We start from the raw sequence: 17,871 nt of genomic DNA on the forward strand, positions 1-17,871 counted from the left end.
TAACTAATAATTCCCCATGTGGCACAGTATCAAACGCCTTACTAAAATCTAAGTAAATTAGATCCACTGCGTTTCCTTTATCTAAAAAATCTGTTACTCTCTCAAAGAAGGAGATCAGGTTGGTTTGGCACGATCTACCTTTTGTAAAACCATGTTGTATTTTGTCCCATTTACCATTGACTTCAATGTCCTTAACTACCTTCTCCTTCAAAATTTTTTCCAAGACCTTGCATACTACAGATGTCAAACTAACAGGCCTATAATTACTTGGATCACTTTTTTTCCCTTTCTTAAAAATAGGAACTATGTTAGCAATTCTCCAATCATACGGTACAACCCCTGAGTTTACAGATTCATTAAAAATTCTTGCTAATGGGCTTGCAATTTCTTGTGCCAATTCTTTTAATATTCTTGGATGAAGATTATCTGGGCCCCCCGATTTAGTCCCATTAAGCTGTTTGAGTTTCGCTTCTACCTCAGATATGGTGATGTCTACCTCCATATCCTCATTCCCATTTATCATGCTACCATTATCCCTAAGATCCTCTTTAGTCTTATTAAAGACTGAGGCAAAGTATTTGTTTAGATATTGGGCCATGCCTAGATTATCCTTGACCTCCACTCCATCCTCAGTTTTTAGCGGTCCCACTTCTTCTTTCTTTGTTTTCTTCCTATTTATATGACTATAGAACCTTTTACTATTGGTTTTAATTCCCTTTGCAAGGTCCAACTCTACTTGACTTTTAGCCTGTCTCACTTTATCCCTACATATTCTGACCTCAATAAGGTAGCTTTCCTTACTGATCCCTCCCTTCTTCCACTCCCTATATGCTTTCTGCTTTTTCTTAATTACCTCTCTAAGATGCTTGCTCATCCAGCTTGGTCTACAACTCCTGCCTATGAATTTTTTCCCCTTTCTTGGGATGCAGGCTTCCGATAGCTTCTGCAGCTTTAATTTAAAATAATCCCAGGCCTCCTCTACCTTTAAACCCATAAATTCTTCAGTCCAATCCACTTCCCTAACTAATTTCCTTAATTTTTGAAAGTCAGCCCTTTTGAAATCAAAAACCCTAGTTGCAGATTTATTTTTGTTAATCCTTCCATTCAGTTTGAACTGAATTAGCTCATGATCACTTGAGCCAAGATTATCCCCTACAACCATTTCCTCTATGAGGTCCTCATTACTCACCAAGACCAAATCTAAAATGGCATCCCCTCTAGTCGGTTCAGCAACTACTTGCTGAAGGAATCCATCAGCTATCGCATCTAGGAAAATCTGAGCCCTATTATTATTACTAGCACTCGTCCTCCAGTCTATATCTGGGAAGTTAAAGTCTCCCATAATCACACAGTTTCCATTAGTATTTACTTTATTAAAAACATTAAAAAGGGCTCTATCCATATCCAAATTAGATCCCGGTGGTCTATAGCACACCCCAAGCACTATCCCAGGGGAGGCTCTAATAGTTTTCTTCCCCAATTTAATTGTTGCCCAGACAGACTCAGTCATATCCATTTCATCGCTTCTTATTTCTTTACATTCTATCTCATCATTGATATACAGTGCTACTCCACCACCTTTACCTTTATTTCGGTCTTTCCTAAACAGCACATACCCTTCAATAGCTGTAGCCCAGTCATGACTATTATTCCACCAGGTCTCTGTTATACCTATAATATCTGGTTTCACTTCCTGCACCAGTAACTCTAGTTCCTCCATTTTATTACCTAGGCTCCTTGCATTAGTGTACAAACATCTTAATTTTTGCTGTTTGGCCTCACTCACATTCTGTACCCTATTAGGCACGGTTATTTTACTACCAGTATAACCTATTAGACTTGTATCTACACTGCCCTTCCTCCTACCTACAGCTGTATCCACTCTTACTTCATTTTCTTTCCACTCTATGCTAAATTCTGGCGTGGAGATTACCTGGACATCTCCCAACCATCTCCCCCAAATTCCTAGTTTAAAGCTCTCTTAATCAGTTGTGCCAGCCTCCATCCTAGAAGTCTAGTTACTTGAGAATGCTGTGTATCTCTGTACCATTCTCTTAGGTCAGGAATGTGCTTACTTGGCTAGCTGATACCCAGTATTACTATTTTAGTAAGGCCTACCCTAATTCACAGCCTTCGGTTCATTCTGTTAATTGTGCCTGGGGCTCCGGCAATATTTACAATATCAGTTGCTTCACTAATGTGTTTTTAAGTTGGAGAAGCTGAAAGCAGACCTAGATGAAACCCGACTAAGTGAGAAACAACTAAAGCACAAAGTGGAACATCAAAAGGCAGTCATTAATGCCAAATCAGAAGAATTGCACATGATGTCTGAACGTGTACATGAAACGATGTCTTCAGAAGTGTTAAATCTCCAGATTGAACTAACTGAACTTGAAAGTGTGAAGGTATGTGACTAATACTTTATCAGTGTAAGTTCATGGTCTGAACATTCTATTTGAAGACAAATGTCTACCTCTAGTCTCCTCCTGTACTAACACAGTTTTAGAAGGTTATGTACAGTATTCTGCATCTTGTGAATAAACTGGCATACTAATATGGTTCTTCCAAAAGCTAGTAATGATGGCTGGGGCAAAACTTTTTACGTTTGATGATTGGCACTGGAGGGTGAGAGCCGCCTTTTTTGAGTAGGCGACACTGGAAAAAGTTGGACTGATGCCAGAGTACCTAACTACTACGTAGAAAATACAAGTAAAATCATTTTGCTGCTACTTGTTTTTGGGACAGGCCAGTGTTGAAGAGAAGATGAATGAATTGCAATACAGCAAAGAGCAACTAGAACTTGCAAACAGCAACCTACACAACCAGTTGGAACACCTTCAGGGAGAAAAAGAAGAGAGAGAAAAAGAAATAGTTTCTTACTGCAATGCATTAGAGGTACTGTGCCTTTAGTTTTAAGTGCCATAATCTCAAATATCAAAATACTACTTTTCATACATAGCTGGTAATGAGAATCAAAATGTGAGGGGTTTATTCACAATTGCTAGATTGTTAATGATGCAGCACTTCCCACAAGTACCTTTTTTATTTATCTAGATTTAAAGACTTGAGTCTAAGGGATCTTCTGAGCAAAGCAGATATTTCTACGTATGATTGTTCTGTATAGTGTCAATCTAGGATACCAAATATTTTCAATGAAAATTAATGGCAGAGATGTCTACATCTCCTATATACCTTTTAAAAACTTCAATCATATATTGATACTGGCTTTTTCCATAGTTTATACAATCATCTGAGGGGTTATTGAGTAGTGTCCATAAACTTTTGAGACAACAGCTGCCGGGAGGTGGCTTTTCGCTTTGTCTTTGAGCTCCAAGAGTTTGAAATTGACTTCCTATCCAAGGACACATGAGTGGCATTTCCGTTGTATTCATTTGTGGGGCTTCTGGGAGGGTATGCTGATTCCTTCTTTCACTGAGGACCATGGCCCATTGAGATGACAAAGGTAGGGGCTGGGGAAAAACAGTTGAAAGATATAGTGCAAATTGTCAGTCCTTTTGGCCATTTGTTGTTCACTTGAGTGCAAAGTTTCATAGTTTTAGGTGACCAGCCACTCCTAGATCATCTTACAACGATGTCCTTGATGATGGTTTTTTATCACTTGCATCTTGCCAGAAAGATACCTACCACTTTGTTTTAGGATTTGGACCTTAAGACTGAAATCTGTGCCTTTATCATGAGGAGAAATCACTGTGCCCCTTCACCCTATTATCTACATTTTTATTTTCTCCCTACAATTACCAGGCCATATCAGTCACTTGATTTCTTTCTATATTGTCTCAGGATGTCTGTGCACAAACTCACAGCAGTTCAAAGGTGGTGTTTTAAACTGATGAAACAGCCTGTGTGGACATTTGTTTGTTTTGAGTTGCTTATATGCAAGTTGCTTAGATTCCCAATACTTTAAACAGTTACAATGGCTAATCAGCTATTGTTTAAGAGCTGCTCAGAGATTTGACAGCGGACATTGTGCTGGTAACTTGCTGAGATTGGATCTGTACTAAAACATGCAGTCAGTGAGAATAGAGGGTGTAACTACAGTATTGTGACCAGCTGAATTTGGGGACTTTTTTCAAGAAATTTTCTGTCCTTAATTGTGTAAAGTAAGAATCTTTTTATCCTTTGTTCTGAATATCAAGCTACAGAGTAGAGCTATATCATCTTGTTCTAAATACCGTAGATCTAGGTCAATAACTAAGTTATACAGTGCCTGCTGAGATACCCAATTCATTGGGAAGCATGCAACTATTGCTCAATATTTTGCTTGGAACAAAAAAGATGTTTCAGCTGTAGCAATTAGAAATTTTGAATGAGTGTACTTTGCAATAAATACTTAACAGCCTTCCCTTCCCAAAAGCTTCCCTCCCAGCCCATAGAGCTAGGACTTTGGCAGTGGCTCGCCATTGGCTGGGGATGCAGGGGCTTCAGTCCCTTATCTCCTGCATGGTCCCCTGGCACGGGCAGGTTTCCAGAGCTGCAGTCCTAAAGGAGGTGCTAAGATGTGCTCAGCAGCAGCCTCAGGCAGGTTTGTAAAGTTACAGGTAGAGAAGGCACATCCTAGTGCTTCCATTCCTAGCTGCAGCCTCACAAACCTTTCTGCAGCTGAGGCATGGGTGTATGGGTTACTTCCCCATTCTGTTTCCTGGAGGAAGGGAGTTAATTATTCAACCTGGCTTGGGGACCGCTCAAGTGAGGAGGGGTATTGGTGCAAACACCTTGATTGTGGGAGTAGCTTACTAGAGGTCTCCAGGAGCCTGAAAGGTTGCCTGCCTTCCTGTCTCCGGCTGGCTACTACACAAGTACTGTAGGAGTAATCTAGTACCACTTGGGGCTTCAGTCAGTCATGAGTCATTTTGAACATGGGAAGCTACTACTCACTTTTTCCCTCTGTAATCCCATGTAAGTATAGCTTAGTGGGGAGTGGAATCCCTGTGTGTTTCATATCTGGTCAGAGACAATCTGAAGTGCTCCTTGCACTTTAATATGGAGCTAACCTATGGAACAACAGGGGGGTGGAGAGACACCCCTTCCTGCCCTTCTGACTAAGCCCCATTCCCTGGAAGAGTGAAAATTCTTGGGCTGAAAGCCAGACAGGAACAGTTCCCACAACACTGTAGCCTGAAGAGGGGCTTCACATGATTATCATGCTTCTCTGCATGTTCCGATAGACTCACTGCCCTGCTTCATGTGGAAGCTTGATAGAGAGCACTGAAAGTTTGTTTCCTCTCACACAAGCATAAGATTTTTTCAGGTCAGAGACCACCTTGGTTGTATAGTCTCCAGCAGAATGGAGCCCTGGTTTCTTGATGTGACCTTCCGGATGGTTGGTTGGAACTCTATGACCAGCTATCATAGAAAATTGGTACCAGCCCTAGCAATGTTGTTTTGGCAGGCACAGTGGACTCCTCCTGGTGTCAAGATTAACTGGAATGATGCTAAACAAGCCTGTGGCTGAATCTATATTTCCCATTATTTCAGAAAGAGGGAGGCGTTGAAATTAATTCCACTATATGAGGATCACATTGCTCTTGCAGTGAGGAAGAGGTTATAATAGCTCTAGAAACCTATAGAAAGCCAGTTTTTTTTTTCTACAGTTCCAGGGAAATAACTTTCTCATCACTTTTACGTTATTGTGGCCCCTTTGGAAGGTGGTAATGAATGAGCATTCCTAGAAGTCTGAAGATATAACTCAAACAGATGGAGTACGCACTCAGATTGTACCCTGCTCAACATTCCATCCAAAATGCCAGGTCTTTAGGGCTTCCAGTTGCTGTAGGGAAGGTGTTTAAAATCCTTCAGTTTGCACGGTTGGCAATTGGGCGACTATTTACAGAGAAGGAAAAGATCCCTAGTGATGTGAGGAAGGTGTATGTGGTAGATTTAGTGAGTAGGTTTCCATTCCACTGCAGAAGCATCCTCTAGTGAGAAGGTACCACACTGGTTCTTAATTTTTTAAATTACAAAGCTCAGACTTTATAGGGGGCATACCCATTTCTAGTTTTTTTCTACTATACTTTCAATTCTGCTGCTTCTTCCTGCCCCATTGCTTGTGTTTCTTACTCTATGTGCTTACTACCTCCCAGTAGTGTTTGAATGAGGAGAGAAACTGATGTAGAAGGCAAAATTAATCACCTGTTACCTTTCTGCTGGCCTCTTCTCTCAACGTATACATCTTGGTAGCCTGAAAAACTGGAGTACAGTTTATAACAAACTGATTGTTTTCCTCTAAAGGGAGAATTAGACATACGTGCCTTAATGACAGTTATAGCAAATTAGTTGTCTTATTGCTAGTAATCAATTGCTGGAGTATTTTTACAGTTTTGGAAGAACTCTTCCAATGGTTTGAGCTGAATGGTAAAGCTCCAGCAAAAACAGTGAGGCACTTAGCTCATGTCTTGGAAACATTTCTCTATAGTTCTGACCTGTAATTTAAACAGACACTGTACTGACTGTTTTTCTGGCTATAATCTAGAAAGCTCGTGAAGCTAACCAGGCACTCCAAGGTCAGCTGGATCATGCACTGCTTCAGGCTTTGGACCCTACCAGTAAAGGCAATTCTCTGTTTGCAGAGGTATGTTATGCCACAATTACTGCAGAATGTGTTCATTGGAAAGAGCTATAAATACTTCAATCACTATAAACTTGTACCTTCAGTTACACACTAAATGCTGATGTATTTGTGTTTCCAGAGGCATCAAATGTGACATTCTACAAAGACTAACGTAGATGTTGAGCTGTTTGTGGGGACTGAGTAGTAGACATTTGTTACTCATCTCTAAAGTGGTGTGGGAGTTAAGTGTGGTAGCAACATTTAATAAAACTGAATTGGACCACTTTGGAAAAACTTGAGGGTTGGTGGTGTAATTTTGGCTACTATACTAAGCTAAAAGAAAACCATAAGTTGGGAAGGAATATTCAGCTGGATGCTCTTATCTAATGTATTTGGGGAGTTAACTGATGGGGCTGTGTCTGACCTCCTGTAGGAGCCTGCCTGTGTTTGGCTTAGTAGTTGAGACATACAAGTACCGGATAATCCAATCGTATGAAGGGGATCATATCGTCTTACGTGGCATTTAAGGGAGTACCATGTTGTAGTTCTGTTCCAACTTCTCTCTGTAGATTAGTGTAACTGTCACAAGTACTCCTTTTCTTTTTGTAACTGTCATGAGACCTTTTTTTAGGTATATAAAAATTTCATGACAACTTGGACTAATGTCAGTAGGCAAATCTATGTGTACAGTACTACTAAGGGATCTTAGGAGTTACTTTACTTGTGTAGCTATAGCACAAGGGGCTAAAATCTCTATTTTAATCCATTGACCTTGCTCCTGGTAGTAAGGCAATATCTATTCATTCTAGATGCCTTAGAAGTACATGAAGTGTGTTGTTGGAGAAGTCACACTTCCAGAAGTGTCACTGGTGATGACTGTAACCTCATGTTCTTACCCTAACATCTTAAAAATTAGCATCCAATTGACCATCATTATGATTTCCATAGTAATAATGTGTTAATAATGTTCTATAGGTGGAGGACCGTAGGGCAGAAATGGAACGTCAGCTGATCAGTGTGAAAGTAAAATATCAATCACTACAAAAACAGCATGCATTCACTAGAGAACAATTGCAAAGAATGAAGGTATGACCATTGTAATACTCCAGGGTTTCCTTGGGGTCTGACAAGACACTGCTTGAGAGAACGGTTTAGGAATTTGATTCTACGGACTATAGGTAAAAAAACGTACAAGTAGTCTTCATACAAAAATAACAAACAGAATATGTCTGAGGATTTTGTCCATGTTCAGTTTAGTATCACATGAAGACTTAATTTATTGTTATTATTTTATTGATAATATTTCTTAAGTTATCAGTCATCCCAAGAAATCAAACGTTAGACTAAAGCTACTTCATTGTGGTAGCTATTTTGTTCTGTTGTCAGTCATTCAATACAGATTTTGAAAGCATGCAAAATAATTATTCTATTTTTGTCCTTGTTTCACCCCCAATACTCATTTGTTGTCCTTTTGCATTAATGTTGGAATCTATTGGTACTCTAATAAGCATTTACTTCTGTGCCTTATTAGAGATTGGCAATAACGTTGGCTGCCTATGCATTGCAGGTCAGGCCAAGAACTAAGCATGTTTTTGCTTTGTTTTTCCTCTGATCCTGCTGCTTTTACTGTCTATTGCTTTCTTGTTCTGATGATCTGTCATCCCTGTCCCAATACTCAACTCAGTCATACAATTCACAAGACCTTTTCTCAAACGTTGAGTACTTTATTAATTTTAACTGACAAGCAAATTAGGATACTATCACATCTAAACATCAAATATTGTGCACCCTCCTGAGTTAGAGCATAGTTGTCCCATCTTGCAGGAAAAACTCTAGGGGAAAGTTGTCCACAAGAAACTCTGAAGACTGCCTGGAAGCCAGCATTTGTGCATTATCTTAAGGTGAAGGGGCCAATTTTGATTTGGGAAAGGGTGGGACTGGGCGCACAGAAAGTACTCAACTACCATGTAGGGGGATGATGATTATGGGTGGGATAGGGACTTCCAACCTTACGCTCCCTCCACAGTATTACCTGGATGCAGAAATAAGCTTAAAACAATCCTCTTCCAAAAGATAAAAGACTAGGAAAAGAATTATTGCAGAACTTCTGCATACTTAAGATAAGCATCTGGTGCATATATGCACCCAGTTGAACAGCTGAGATGAAATTTCTTGCTCTGCATTCCCAGCAAATGTTTGAGCAACTAAAATGGCTAGCCAGCCTTCAAAAAGACTTTCTGATACTTTACCATAATAAATATTAGTTTAGATTTTTGACTGATTTTGCATTTTGGACACCTAATGTCTGAATTTTTCATTTCCCACCAAAGATGAGTAAAAAGCAAAAAATGAAATTCTAAATGTAAATATGAAAGGTAAGAATAGTGACTGTCTCAGTTCCCGTGTTTTAAAATGTGATCATTTTCCCCCAGTTGTTGTGCTACTTACCAATATTTGAAATGACTTTTCTGGCAAGCATTGCTTCTGCCAAGGTGGTTTTCTTTATTTCCTTGTCCCTTAGCCATGCTCGTTCTTCTTCCTTATCAATTTCCTTTCTACGCCACTCTGCATTGTAATATTCTCCAGTTCTTGCCTAACACTACTATGTCTAACAGTCCTCAGTTGGATTATCATCGGCTAGCCCTGGAAGAGGAAATCCATATTGTCACTACATGCTTTGGGAGCATCCTTCACTGTGTGGATACCCACTGTTGCCACCCTCTTTCCCTTCCCCACATGAATTCCAAATGTATTAAGGACTAGCCTGTTCCTGTGGGTCCAGTCTCTGAGTGTAGTGGAAAGTGTTGATTTCCATAACTTTATCACATCTGAAATATTGCTTTCCACAGCTAATTCCTTCCCTTCCTCAGACTGGCAACCAGCATGGGGAGCAGTAGTGGGGGCAATAGAATCTGACAGTGCAGACTGGCTCCACTTTAAAATGAGTGGAGTAAATGTGAAATGAGCTTTCTGCTTGCTGGGAAGAGTAAGGGTGGCATCTCTCAGGAAAGAGGAGTTGGGAGAGATGGTATTGGGTGGATTAGGAGGAGGGTGAAGGAGTAGGAAGAAGCAGAAACTTACCAGCTCCTGTCTGTTACAAATCTTAAGGATGAATATACTTGACCTCAGGGACTTCAAGGGTTAATGCACTTCATTTATCCATCTGTATTTTACTTCTGGTAATGTACATGCTTTGGATATAGTCTTCATTCCTGTCACTTCTATACAGTCTCGTTCAATATTAACTGTGTATTAGGTTGTTAAAGCTGTTTTTACTAAACCAGTGAAATGCAATTCATAATGCCTTTGCCATAGCATTACTTTCAGCCTGTGCTCTTACATAGAGGATATTCACTGCTATTCTGTGTTGCTTAATTGCATGTTGCTTCTCTTTTACTTCATGTACACACATTAGACATATAAATTAAACTGGAGTCTTTGGGATGTGGAGGACAGACCTTCTGACTTTATAGGTCATGTCGTCAAGATATTTTTGGATGGTGCAGATGTTAATTTAATAAAATAACACAACAAAAGACTTCAGATGAAAGCTTTGCTTGCTTGCTTTTATTTGTGTATGATACTTTGAAAATCACTTCAAAAGCAAGTCAGTTGAATCGATGGTCTTGAATCCACATTTAAGTGTTCTCTCTGTTTGGCTACAGCTGAAATCAATCTTTTAATTATTCATGTGCTTTATAATAGAAATGGGTTTGGTGGATATTAATATTTGTTTGAACATGTGGCATGTAAATGGAATTTTATTTGACGGTTGACTGCTCTGGCTAAATGACTACAAAAAGGCATCTTCTTGGAATCATTCTAGTACACACAGATCCTTTCTTTAGAATCAAACACTTTTTTTTTACTGCTTGTTTTGTATGGCTAAACAAAAACAAAGCATCTTGTAGCTTTCTTGTGTATAACCAACACAGTTGTACATGAAATTTTAGCTGGGCTTACAGAGGAGTTTGTAACTAAGCTTGGAGAACGTCACTAGGTAATGCCCAATAAGGACAGCTATGACTTGAAAACCAGCCCAGGTTGAGTTGGATAGACCAGCAAGTATTAAAAATCCATCTTTATTGTATAAGAGCATATTTAATATGACAATTGAGATAACTTAATGCCATTTATGTACTTGTAGGAGTAGAAAAGTATTTAAAGTATTGCAGTGAATGTCAGCTGCTGAGTTAGGACTGCAGTCCCCTAAGTTTCCTGGGTAAGGATATGGGTTCCGAAAGGTTTTTCTTTGAGTCTTAACATTGGTATGGTTTTTGCTTGATGTTTAGCTACAAATGGCTACGCTGCTGCAGATGAAAGGTTCTCAGGCAGAACTTGAGCAGCTAGAACGTTTGCAGTCAATGTTAGAACAAAAGAATGGTGAAATAGAAGATCTTCTAATGAAAGTGAGGCAACTGGAGAAATTTAAGGTACGTATTTTACAAACTAAACCTGTAAAGTTGAACTCTTGTAATGTGGGACAAATAAGTTCTTCAGAATATGAGAGGAGACTTTTAGCATAAACTCTTTATTTGTAATTTAATTGTAATTCAACAGTGCTCACAACTCTTATTTAGGTTGGTAACAGTCTCCGTTTTACAACTATTGTGTGCATCTTTTAAGTCCTAAAGAGTGCCACAACTCTAATTTTTATTCTTGTGTTTTAAGGCCAGAGGGACCATTCTATCACTTAGTCTGACCACTTACATATCACAGACTACTATTAAATTTCACCCGGTTTCATATGTATTGAGCACAATAATATGTATGGCTAAAGGATATCTTCCAGAAAGGCTTCTAGTCTTGACTTGAAGAAATAGAGTATCTGCTACTACTTATTAGCTTTTTCAAATAGCTAATTACTCTCGTTGTTTAAAAATGTCTGTCTTCTAATTTGAATATGTCTGATTTTAGCTTCCAATTATTTGGTTCTTGTTATCCCTTTTTCACTAAATTGGAGCCTTTTGGTACCCTATATCTTTCTCCCCATGAAGGTATTTGTACACTGTAATCAAGTCATTCTCAATCTTTTTTGATAAGCTAAACAGAGCTTTATAAGTCATTGACTGTGAAGCATTTTCTCTGGCCCTCAAGTAACTTTTGTAGTTCTTCTCAGCACCCTCTCTAATTTAAAAAAATAAAAAATTTGGATACCAGAACTGGATGCAATATTCCATTGTCTCAGCAGTGCTGTATACAGAGGTAAAATCTCCTCTTCTCCCCTTCACTTGCCACTTTAAAATAAATGTATTTTGCTTTGTAAAGGCTAGCTGGTCACTGGTATTCAGTGGTGCGTGTGCGTGTGAGAGAGAGAACTTCAAGGGCTAGACCAGGGGTAGGCAACCTATGGCACGTGTGTCAAAGGCGGCACACGAGCTGATATTCAGTGGCATTCACACTGCCCAGGTCCTGGCCACCGGTCTGGGCAGCTCTGCATTTTAATTTAATTTTAAATAAAGCTTCTTAAACATTTTAAAAACCTTGTTTACTTTACATACAACAATAGTTTAGTTATATATTACAGAATTATAAAAAGAGACCTTCTAAAACTTTAAAATGTATTACTGGCATGCAAAACCTTAAATTAGAGTGAATAAATGAAGACTCTGCACACCACTCCTGAAAGGTTGCTGACCCCTGGGCTAGACTAAGGTCAGACCTGCTGGGATAAATGCACTGGTTTACAGGACAGCTGGAAGCCTAAATACACAATCTGGAGGGGCAGGGATGCAGGTCCCTGCTTTGAGAAAGGTGAGGCCTAAGAAGCTTGAGACATTGCAAGCCCTCACAGAGTTCAAGAAGGAGATCCAAGGGGCAATTGATACCATGACTGTCTCAGTTCTGGTATCAACAAGGAGACTTTTTAATTCTGTTTTTTACTAATAATCTACAGAATGTTTGGGTAGCTTATGCTATGCTGGAAAAGGAGGGGTAACTTTTTAATCAAGGCTTTTTTGTGTACCTTTGAGACAGGAGGATCTTTTTCAGTTCTGGCTGCTTCTCTAAGACAAAATTTTGGATGAAAACACTCAAATGAAATGAGGCTCTTTCTACCTCAAGTTTAAATCCCTTTATAAAGACTACCTAGCAAGTAGCTTTTTCTGTAACAGTTGTATTAAAATTTTGATGGAATAGTGAAAACTGTAAGAATAGAACTAATGCACTTCTGAAAAAGCCACTAGATGACAATTTTTTAAACTCTTCCCTTGCATCAGAATTTATATGAGAACATGGAAGAATCAAAACCTTCTAGTAGCAGTTCAAGAGGTGGAGAATTTGGAGATGGCTATTATACAGATCTGCTTCAAATGAAACTTGAGAACTCCAAGTAAGAGTGTGGCGGTTTAGAGCCTAGAAATAGAATTTAGGAATTGTTTTAATGTTTAAAAAAATACTTGTAATCTACATCAACTTAGAGCTGTCTTGCACTCTGCCATTTCTTGGTTTGTCCACATATATTCTGTTCTCGGTGCACATGGACCCTAGGTGCTCAAGACTGGAATCTTTAGGTCATCAGTATCCTGCGTGTACCAGTAGCACAAAAGACAGAGTGGCCCCAGCTGCCCCTCAGTTATTTCTCACCACCTGTGACTGAGATGGAGCTCCTTGGTGCCCATGATTTTTACACATGCTTTTTTTAAATTACAGTTAGCTGTGTGCATATTAGTTTTGAGTACAGTCAGTTAGGGTACCAGCCTGTTTGGTAAATTCTGATAATTTTATTATTTGGAAGTTTTAACTTGCTTATTTTGTTTTGATTTGTTAATTCTCCTCCCCAGTACCAGGACTTGGGAATGATCTATCTTAAGTCTTCTGGCTTTAAGTATTGCCCCTTTTGCCAGGCAGCAGTTCCAAAAAATGATGGATACATGAGATGTCTGTTCTGTCTGGGGCATCCCATATCCCCGACAAATGTGCTTTGGTGCAGTCTTGAGATTTGGAGTTAACTGCTGCTAGTACGGAGGCCAGAGCATTGGATCAACTCAGCATAGTGCTTCAACATTGGTCATTATGGAACTAGTCCCATTGGTAACACTCCCTTTAATGCTACCCAGTCTGTATTAAATGCACCAGTGCCAGGCATGCTGGCACCGTCAACCCACACAGATGCTTTACTGTCTGACACAGAGGCTTATGTCCCTGTCCCTTGGTATTGAGAGAGGATATAATAATGAGTTATCTTAAAGTCTGCTCTGCTCTCCACGGGGCTACAGATCCCTTCCATGTTACTGAAGAGCTTTTATCTCATTGGCATAGAGTGCCTCCTCAAGGACGATGCCCTCTAGGATCCCTTTGAAGCCTAACACCCTGGCTTCAGCATGCCCCTTCTTTAACACCTAGAATGCTCATTTTCATCTTTTCATCATTTGTTTTTTTTTAACCTTTTATGTTAGTCTCTCTGTCCAGGAAACTGAAATCTACATTATTGATGTGATTGTGAAAGACATTATGTGGCTTTTACTACTACTGTCAAGGTTCCTTCCCCGCTCTGAACTTTAGGGTACAGATCTGGGGACCTGCATGAAAGACCCCCTAAGCTTATTCTTACCAGCTTAGGTTAAAACTTCCCCGAGGTACAAACTTTTTACCTTTTGTCCTTGAACCTTTATGCTGCCACCACCAAAGTGTCTAACAAAAATAACGGGGAAGTGCCCACTTGGAAACGTCTCCCTCCTCCCTCAAAATATCCCCCCAAGCACTACACCCCCTTTCCTGGGGAAGGCTTGATTAAAAATCCTCACCAATTTGCATAGGTGACCCAAACCCTTGGATCTTAAGAACAATGAAAAAGCAATCAGGTTCTTAGAAGAAGAATTTTAATGAAACAAAAAGTAAAAGAATCACCTCTGTAAAATCAGGATGGTAAATACCTTACAGGGTAATCAGACTCAAAACATAGGGAATCCCTCTAGGCAAAACCTTAAGTTACAAAAAGACACAAAAACAGGAATATACATTCCATTCAGCACAACTTATTTTATCAGCCATTTAAACAAAACAGAATCTAACGCATATCTAACTAGATTGCTTACTAACTCTTTACAGGAGTTCTGACCTGCATTCCTGCTCTGGTCCCGGCAAAAACATCACACAGACAGAGAGATCCCTTTGTTTCTCCCCCGCCCTTCTCCCTCCAGCTTTGAAAGTATCTTGTCTCACTGGTCATTTTGGTCAGGTGCCAGCGAGGTTATCTTAGTATCTTAACCCTTTACAGGTGAAAGGGTTTTTCCTCTGGCCAGGAGGGACTTAAAGGTGTTTACCCTTCCCTTTATATTTATGACAACTACTCTAGGGTTTCTTAGTTTTTATTGTCTTGGATTTTAGTTCTAGAGGTCCTTGGATTTACTTTCATCCTTAGCTGTATATAAATTAATGCCATTGCCACCCCCAGTCTAAGGTTACATGTTACTCTTATTTCAAATTGAAGAGAAAATTGTGTATCTAAAATATTATTGGGAACTTCTTTCTGGTTTGAAGTCCAGGTTTCATCATACAGAATAACAGTAGTGTGCTCTTCTCCTAAAATGACCCAGTTTGGTACTGTATGCAGAGGAGCAAAGCTTCAGTGGAGCCATGACAATTTAGATCAGCAAGAGATCTGTCCCCCGGTCTTCAGTATTTAGCTCAAATGGACTACTCCCCCTCCAAACACTGAAAGTACAGGCTGTGAAGTTGAAAACAAAACCAAATCTTATTTGTCCATGCACAGGTTGTGATTTGGGAGGGAGGGTTCTCTGATTAAATTTGTATTGTATAATTTTCACTGCGGTGTTAGATAACTGCTTGTTTAAGTAGCTTGTGTTCTCCATTAATTAAACTATTATTCCTATTCTAGAAATGAAGAGACTTCAAAATTTCAACTTTGGGTTGGGATTTTTCAAGGCTCCCTAGAGGAACTTCCAATTGCAGTTAATTGTTCTAAGAGGATCTGAGCAACCAAATACTTTAGCTTTGAAAGCTCACTGTAAATTGTTACCTAATTTGACTCTTGTGAATTTTAAACTTGTCAATTCCTTTTCCTTCCCAGTAAGGAGACCGAAACTTTGAGAAACGAACTATCCTTACAGAGGATGAAAGCTTTGTATGAGAGCCAGAGGGTTCTGGAGGTAGAAAGGAAGCTTTTTGCCAATGAGAGGCACCTGCAGGTTTGCCAAAGTGAGAACATGAACTTGCGAGTTATGCTGGATGAGCTGAAAATGAAGTATGAACCTGAAGGTAACTTTTTCTGATCACTAATACAGTTGAACAAAATAAATACTTGAGCCTCTTTTGCTATAACTAGGTTTTTGTTAAGGCACTAGTTTTCAACCAACTAAAAAGATGTCTTCAACCTGACCATAAACACTCTACTTAAACAAGTGACTGTAAAACATCCTGCTGTCTTGTAAGTTGCTGAACAGCAGTGATTTTTAAAACATTGCTTTATTGAAATGAATATACTGAACTAGTATACTGACTTTTAATTTCACAAGTCTGAAATCCGTGTGCGTGTATATATAGTTATACATGTGCTATAGAATTCTGAAACTAAAACATGGAAATTCACAGCAAATCGTGAATGGAACTTTTGAAGCAGGATGGAAACTCTGGATGCTAACGTTTTTTTACCAGTCAAAGACACTTGGCCTGCACATTACTTTGTGGAGATCTCTGAAGAAGTTCAGAGTTGTTTTTGAAAGTGAGAGTTGACCATGTAACTTTCTCCTTCGTTAGAGAGAATCTGCCACAGCCATGGGTGCAAAGCAGTGACTTAGCACTCTAACCTTGCCCATTATTGTCCTAGCTTTTAAAGGCAAATTTTGTGTTGGAGTCCACCGCTTCCTACCCTTTAGAGCCCAAGCTCCAGCCTGAGCCACAGTTTCAAAGGGCTGTCTATGCAGCTATTTTTAGAGTGCTAGCCTGAGCCAGAGTCTGTTGACCCAGAATGGGAGGCTCACTGCCATGGACTGTATAGACATCCACTGAGTACGAAATCTTTTGTGGTGCTGTTTACTGAATGGGTTTACCTGTTGAACTCCTTCCTTTCTATATGTCCCTCCTCTTCTACTCAATATGGCATAGTTGGCAAACAAAACATTTCTCCTCCACTAGAAAATGGTGGTCAGGTTGAATCTCTCTTGAATTCACAAAATCTTGCCAGAAAGGAGCACATGCTGGTTCAGTCTGACAAGGCTGCCATGTCAGTGCTTGTTCATACTCTAAGCCTTGACTTTTTTCCCATCATAGCTCAAACTGGGGAGAAGTCAGAATGCCACAGTAGTTCCTTTATTATGAGTGAATTCTTCCAGAGTCTGCCTCCCTGAGAAACCTGTTGGGTGCTACTGTGTGGCCACTACAAAGCTTGTGGATGCAGCTAATTGTTTAGCTGACATTTAATCCTACAATGGAGATTTGAAGGAGTCCCGGAGTCCACGAAGAGGTCAGCTATCTCAGGTACTGGCAGAAAGAGAAGTGCAAGCTCAGATCTCTGCCAGTCCGAGACATTATCTCTAAAAAGGAAGCATTGGTAACATTTTTTAGTTTCTGTTGCCTGCAAGAATGTTTTACAGCCAAAATGGCTTTTTAGATGTAACTGTTGTCTTGTTTCAGCAGTGGAGCAAAGCCTAGTTTGGTGTCAATGAAAACTGTTGTGATTATTTCTAAAGTTTCCATTAGCTTCGAGCTGCCGGGTATGCTTATCACTGTATAATCCTCATTTTTTTTTCTTTTAGTTGTCTTGGGACAATTGCAATCTTCCTTTGAATTTCTTGGAGCAGATGAGATGTGTACACTGAAAGATTAGATTAGAGGACAGGGTGGGAGTGCTGCACCATTGTGACCGTGTGGGGAGGATCAAAAATTGTTTTGAAAAGAACAGAACAATTTTTCTGCTGAAGCATTTCAACGGTGTGAATCCTGAGATTGCGTCTCCAGAAAGTTTACTAGAATCTGAGTTGCGATAAAATATTTGAAGCATTTTTCATACCAGCTGTAACCAAGTGCCTTGTAAAATTACAGCTCACTGACTGAAAACAGATATAATGCAAGTTCTTTCCTTATATGGCTAATGCATTAAAGCTTTCAATCAGTCTTTCAGGCAGTGAGAAACTGAGGCATATGCAAGAAAGATGCTTTCAGGTGACCCAGTAGTTGAGTAAATGTGGAAAACACAAGTCTGGGAACTACTGAGAATCTTCACACCAATAGTGGTAAAAGGATGCAAGGGGGCATAAGAACAAATTGCTAGATGAGTTAAGCAGGTGGCAGCGAATCCTTGACCGTCTTAAAAATTCCCTGGCTTCCAGGTCCCTTCAAAGTAG

At 39.6% G+C, this 17,871-nt stretch overlaps 1 protein-coding gene across 4 annotated transcripts in view; it reads left to right on the top strand.

The window, feature by feature from the left end:
- Nucleotides 1-17,871, top strand: part of SPDL1 (spindle apparatus coiled-coil protein 1) — a 50,978-nt gene that overhangs the window by 17,554 nt on the left and 15,553 nt on the right. For all 4 annotated transcript variants that reach the window (XM_048861125.2, XM_048861127.2, XM_048861124.2 and 1 more), the window contains exons 4-10: nt 2,211-2,405; nt 2,746-2,895; nt 6,491-6,589; nt 7,544-7,654; nt 10,861-11,001; nt 12,787-12,899; nt 15,600-15,787. In XM_048861125.2, coding sequence (XP_048717082.1) covers nt 2,211-2,405; nt 2,746-2,895; nt 6,491-6,589; nt 7,544-7,654; nt 10,861-11,001; nt 12,787-12,899; nt 15,600-15,787 — 997 coding nt within the window. The remainder of the gene's footprint in view (nt 1-2,210; nt 2,406-2,745; nt 2,896-6,490; nt 6,590-7,543; nt 7,655-10,860; nt 11,002-12,786; nt 12,900-15,599; nt 15,788-17,871) is intronic.

Source organism: Caretta caretta, chromosome 8, assembly GCF_965140235.1.
Source record: "Caretta caretta isolate rCarCar2 chromosome 8, rCarCar1.hap1, whole genome shotgun sequence".
In the NCBI taxonomy this organism is placed as follows: Eukaryota; Metazoa; Chordata; order Testudines; family Cheloniidae; genus Caretta; species Caretta caretta.